Genomic DNA, 4,980 nt, shown 5'->3' with positions numbered 1-4,980 from the left:
AGAAAAATTAAATGAAACATCTTGCATAGAGTATAACCCAGAGAAAATGCTATTTGAAACCAATGACATGGCTGTGAAACAATCAGAAGAAGATTGTGAACACCTTACTGGTAAAGATGGAAATAATTTTTCGGAAAGTGACTTGTTACCACATCAAACTAAAAAATTTGATAGAGAAGCAACTATAAAATGTTACTCAACTCAGATGAAAATAGAACATGAAAAAGATATTTCTTCAAATATACCAAAAGACTATTTAAGTGAGCAAGAATACCCCAGCGATGAACAAATAAAGAAACAGCAGTCCCCAAGATATAAAGGAAACACTGAATTGAAGGAGAATATGATTGAAGAGAACTCACCGAAATGCACAGCTTCTAGGGAGGGCGAGACTATATCCTCCTCCCAACAGAGTACATGTAATATAGCAAACTTTTCAAAACCTAGGCCAATGGGAATTGCTAAACAGCAGTCACTGGTAGAACGAAGTGAGAAAACGGTTTCTGAAAGTTTACAAATGACAGAGCATGGAAGGGTTTCAGATCACATACAGTGGTTCAACAAGCTTTCTTTAAATGAACCAAACAGAACAAAAGTTAAGTCACCTCTTAAGTTTCAGCGTACTCCTGTCCGTCAGTCTGTTCGAAGAATTAACTCTTTATTGGAGTACAGCAGACAACCAATAAGGCATAAACTGGCGAGTTTGGGTGATACTGCTTCTCCTCTGGTTAAATCAGTAAGCTGTGACAGTGCTCTTCCCTCTTGTATTGAAAGTACATCACATGATTCCTCTGTTTCCTATGTGAAATCAGGTCCTAAAGAACAGAATTCTGTATCATGTCAACAGGCAACCATGGATGCGATTTCTTTCTCCATGATGAAGATGCACCCAGATCGAGAGAATGCTTCTTCCGGGTCTACTAGAGTTTGTAAACAGGAGGTGATATCTGATGGCCAAATTAAAGTTCCTTTGGATGACTTGACTAATCATGATACATCGAAATATGTCATAAGTAAGAATGCGGCGTTTTCTCCCGGCATAAATAAAAGGGTCCTTAGGAAACCCTCAGAAAGAGAACGGATCTGGTACAAGGGTTCTCCAAAAAATCCTATTGGAAAAGCTCACCTACTACCAACAAGTAAACCTGTAGACTTGTAATTGATAAATGTTATACTTGCCATGTAAATAGCAATTGGTGATAGGACTTTAAGAATAATCTACGTGTTAGTTTGTAGCTCAAGATGGTGGTTAAGCAATTGGTGATAGGACTTGCAGAATAATCTACGTGTTAGTTTGTAGCTCAAGATGGTTGTTAAGCAATACATTTTATCTCAAACATTTCGATTTCATCACTCAAACAATTTGGATTTTTATGCTTATGCAAATAACTATTTTTCTTTAATTATGGCAGTATTAGGACCTTTTAATTTTATTGCGACCTCTTAAAGCAGAGGTTACACTTAACCTTTTTAAAGCAACTGTTGACTAGATTTATAAGAAATTAGGTTTTGAAAATTGCGTGATTTTTATGTGATAGGAAGAATGGAGCAAATTGTGCCTATTTCCTGTTATTCCTCCAAGCCAGATAGGTTTTCTACAACAAATTTCTAGCATGTAAACGGAAGAAATAAACTCTACTACCCTTATGTCTTGGATTATATTAATGTTTATTGTCTTTCCAAAAAATCCCTAAGAATTAATTTGTGTCAATAACATCTTAATATTTGATTCCTATTTGGGGCAGAATAATTTGGTTCTTATTACCTGACAATGTATACAGTGTGTTTACTTGAACTAAGAACAATACTTAAGGCAGAATAATGACTAAAATGTGCTCATTTGTTATTATGCAGTAATAGCTGAGGATTTTAAAGCCATATTGTTTTTAAAGATAATTTGCACAAATACATTGATAGCTGTTTTGTCCAATATAAACATGGAAATTAAGGAGGAATAATGAAATTTGAAAAAAAAATTAATCAAGTTGATTATATGCAGATGCTTGATTTTAGAATTTGAAATAGTTGATATACCTCTGTACATTTTACTTGGATAAAAACCTATGATGATTTTGTCTTGTGTGTAAATGTTATTTATTTAGTGTAGACATTAAAGATAACTTCCTCAAAAATTAATTGCCTGAGACTCTAATGAAATTCAAAGTTCTACTTAGGACCAAACTTTCAAGCACATCTATTTATATTTTAAATCTTTAAGAAAAGAGTATTATGAATGATAGAACATATTTTCTGAGGTTTAGAGTAGGAGTAAGCAGACAGCCCAACCAGTAAGGACAGTTCTGCAGGGCGGTTGTTAGACTGCCACATGGGGGCTGGAGTAGAATAGAGCAGCATCGTACTCCACTCCTGCGATGCATCCAAATGGACAGTGTGGATGTGTGAGGAATTCCGAGTGACCAGGTGTTTGCTTCACCAGTTCTACTTGTTGACAGTATGTCTCCTTTATTTCAGAGCTATTTCTGCATTTATTACGTGGAATCAATCTTTCATCAAATTATTAAGTACCTGACTTTTACAAAGACTATAAAAAGCTGTAGATATAAACATGTTTAATATCAAACAGGTTTATGTAGTATAGACTAGATAAGCATGTTTATGTTATTTCTGATAGTACAGACAAAATATTCATATACTCTGCCATATATGTTATCTGGTTCAAAGCTTTTTTTTTAACTTTTGAATTTTTTTTAAAGAATAATTTTATTCTTTTTTTGGGGGGGGGGAGAAGTTTTTGCTACAGGGCGCGTGCGCTCGCCAAACAGAGACAGAAAGTGAGAAATCACCCCCCAGGGCGGATGGCCACTCCGCAATCCCTTCTCTGTTCTCTTGGGATCTTGGGCACACACGCACACGTGCCCAGCATGAGGTTTAAGCCACTGGGTTGGGACGCAAATCGCGGTCGACTACATGGGAGTCCAGCGACATAGCCATTATGCTAACTGCTGGTACCAATAATTTTATTCTTTTGAAATTTGCTATAGGGCAATGTGATTACCAGAGAGACAGGGAAAGTGAGAATGCAAACCCCCAGGGAAGATGGCCATGCCACAATCCCTTGTCCTTCATTCTCAGAATTTTGAGCACATGCATACCCGGCATGATTTCTTTCTTTTTCTTTTTTTTTGGGGGGGTGGGCGGAGTTCTTTGCTATAGGGCGCGTGCGCTCTCCAGAGAGACGGAGACCGAAAGTGAGAAATCATCCCACAGCGGAGATGGCCACACCGCAATCCCTTCTCTTCCATTCTCTCAGGATCCTGGTCACGCACGCACACACGCCTGGCATGAGTTTAAGCCACCGGGTCCGGGACTCAAATCGCAGTTGAATACATGGGAGTCCAGCGACATAGCCATTAACGCCAACTGCTAGTCCCCCCAACGTGACTTTTCAAGCTGCCGGGACTCAAATCATGGTTGACCATCTGGGAGTCTAGCACCTTACCTACCCTGCCACCTGCTGGCCTGAGTTTATTACTTTAATAGATTTTAACATCTTGTATTAAACATCTAATAATTCTGCTCAGGGAAAGGGCTTCAATTAAAGGAGTAATAAACCTTATGGTTGCTATCATTAAAAGTGCTTAGGACTGGGACCAGCACATGGAGTCCTGGACCCCGCGACTTAAAACTCACACTGGGCAGAGGATGCATGCGGGTCCAGTATCTTCAGAGAATAGAGAAGAGATTGCGGTGTGGCCATCCCCCCCCCCATCCCGTGTGTGTTTGTGTGTGTGTGTGTGTGTGTGTGTGTGTGAGAGAGAGAGAGAGAGAGAGAAAGGATTTCAACTTTTCTCTTGCCCTATAGCAAAAATCTAAGTTCTTAGAAGGATTTCAACTTTAGTCACTCCCACCATTGCCTTTTCACTCACTCTTCAAGCTAAAACACTTTCAAAGATACTCAACTGCTTTATTCTGGAGACAAGTGGCAGAATTAAAGGTGTGTTCAAGCTAAACTTCTGGAGACAAGTGGCAGAATTAAAGGTGTGGCTATAGTGTCCGTCTGGCACATTGTATTTAATTGCCTGAGAACGAGAATGGAGTCGAATCATTTCCATAGCGGTTGATGATGGGAGGTTAGGTAGTTAGAGGTTCATATGTGGAATGCGCATGTAGAAGCGCTGTGTGGCTCTCTAAAGGCCCTAGCTTCTGTGTTGCACTATGAGGAGTCCTGGCGAGGCCGCTTTCACCTGCTGGAGGCGGGGCGGGGGCGGAGCTGATGCGGAGGGAGGTGACACGAGTGATCCAGTCGCTTCGCTCCCGGGCAGACCGCAGCCGTCTCTCCTGCTGTCCTAAGGTAAGTGACTGCGTTGATGCAGGTTCGGCCTTCTGCAGGCCGGAAATAAGCGGGTCCTCCGGGATCCGGAGCTGGGGGGGCGTCCTACAGAAATCCTTGAGCAGGAGGCTGAGGTCAGACAAAGATTAGGTGAGAGATTAGGGGGAGTTGGCTATAAATACGGGGGAAGGAGTACAGATTGAAGAGATTGGGACTTCAGATCAGAACGTTGGCTGGAGTGGGAAGGATGTAGACATCCTTCGCGCAGAGCCGACATGGAAAGATGGAGGTGGATGGTATTCCTGGAGTCTCCCTCCAGGCTCTTCGTCAGAATTACCGTTTTTTTCTGTTGCAGCGAAAAGCTGTTCTCAGCTTTTGGGGAGCAAGATTTTATACGGAGAATGCGTAGAAAAAGCTTTTGTTTTTAATAGAAAGAAATGAATCTTTTGGTTGCAGAGAAGAAAATACATGGTTTTGCCTAGCAGCTCCCCACCCCACCCCCACCCTCACGTGGAAGCACCATCAAAAGAAGGGTTAGCATGGCTGCTGCCTGAAGCAGCCGTTCTAAACAGATGCAGCAGTTACAGGGAGAGCTGGCAAATTGTTTCCTTGTTCTGGGAAGTGCCTTGGTAGACGCCAACTCTTATGGCAGGGGGGGGCCCCCCACGAAGGCTCTTCCCCCTCTTCAC

The 4,980-nt window shown here is 41.4% G+C and overlaps 2 protein-coding genes across 3 annotated transcripts in view; both read left to right on the top strand.

Moving 5' to 3' along the window:
* Positions 1-2,100, top strand: part of ARHGAP11A (Rho GTPase activating protein 11A) — a 22,079-nt gene extending 19,979 nt beyond the window's left edge. Inside the window, 1 exon segment of the mRNA XM_006141694.3 lies at positions 1-2,100. This exon segment is cut by the window's left edge and continues 421 nt beyond it. Coding sequence (XP_006141756.1) covers positions 1-1,159 — 1,159 coding nt within the window. The 3' untranslated portion in view covers positions 1,160-2,100.
* A 2,095-nt stretch (positions 2,101-4,195) lies between these two features.
* Positions 4,196-4,980, top strand: part of SCG5 (secretogranin V) — a 70,110-nt gene continuing 69,325 nt past the window's right edge. For both annotated transcript variants that reach the window (XM_006141693.3, XM_006141692.3), the window contains exon 1: positions 4,196-4,312. The gene's annotated coding sequence lies outside the window, so the exon portion shown is untranslated. The remainder of the gene's footprint in view (positions 4,313-4,980) is intronic.

Source organism: Tupaia chinensis, unplaced genomic scaffold, assembly GCF_000334495.1.
Source record: "Tupaia chinensis unplaced genomic scaffold, TupChi_1.0 Scaffold000062_1, whole genome shotgun sequence".
NCBI lineage: Eukaryota > Metazoa > Chordata > Mammalia > Scandentia > Tupaiidae > Tupaia > Tupaia belangeri.
The sequence above is the reverse complement of the archived record's forward strand: the minus strand, read 5'-3'. Positions and strand labels throughout refer to the sequence as shown.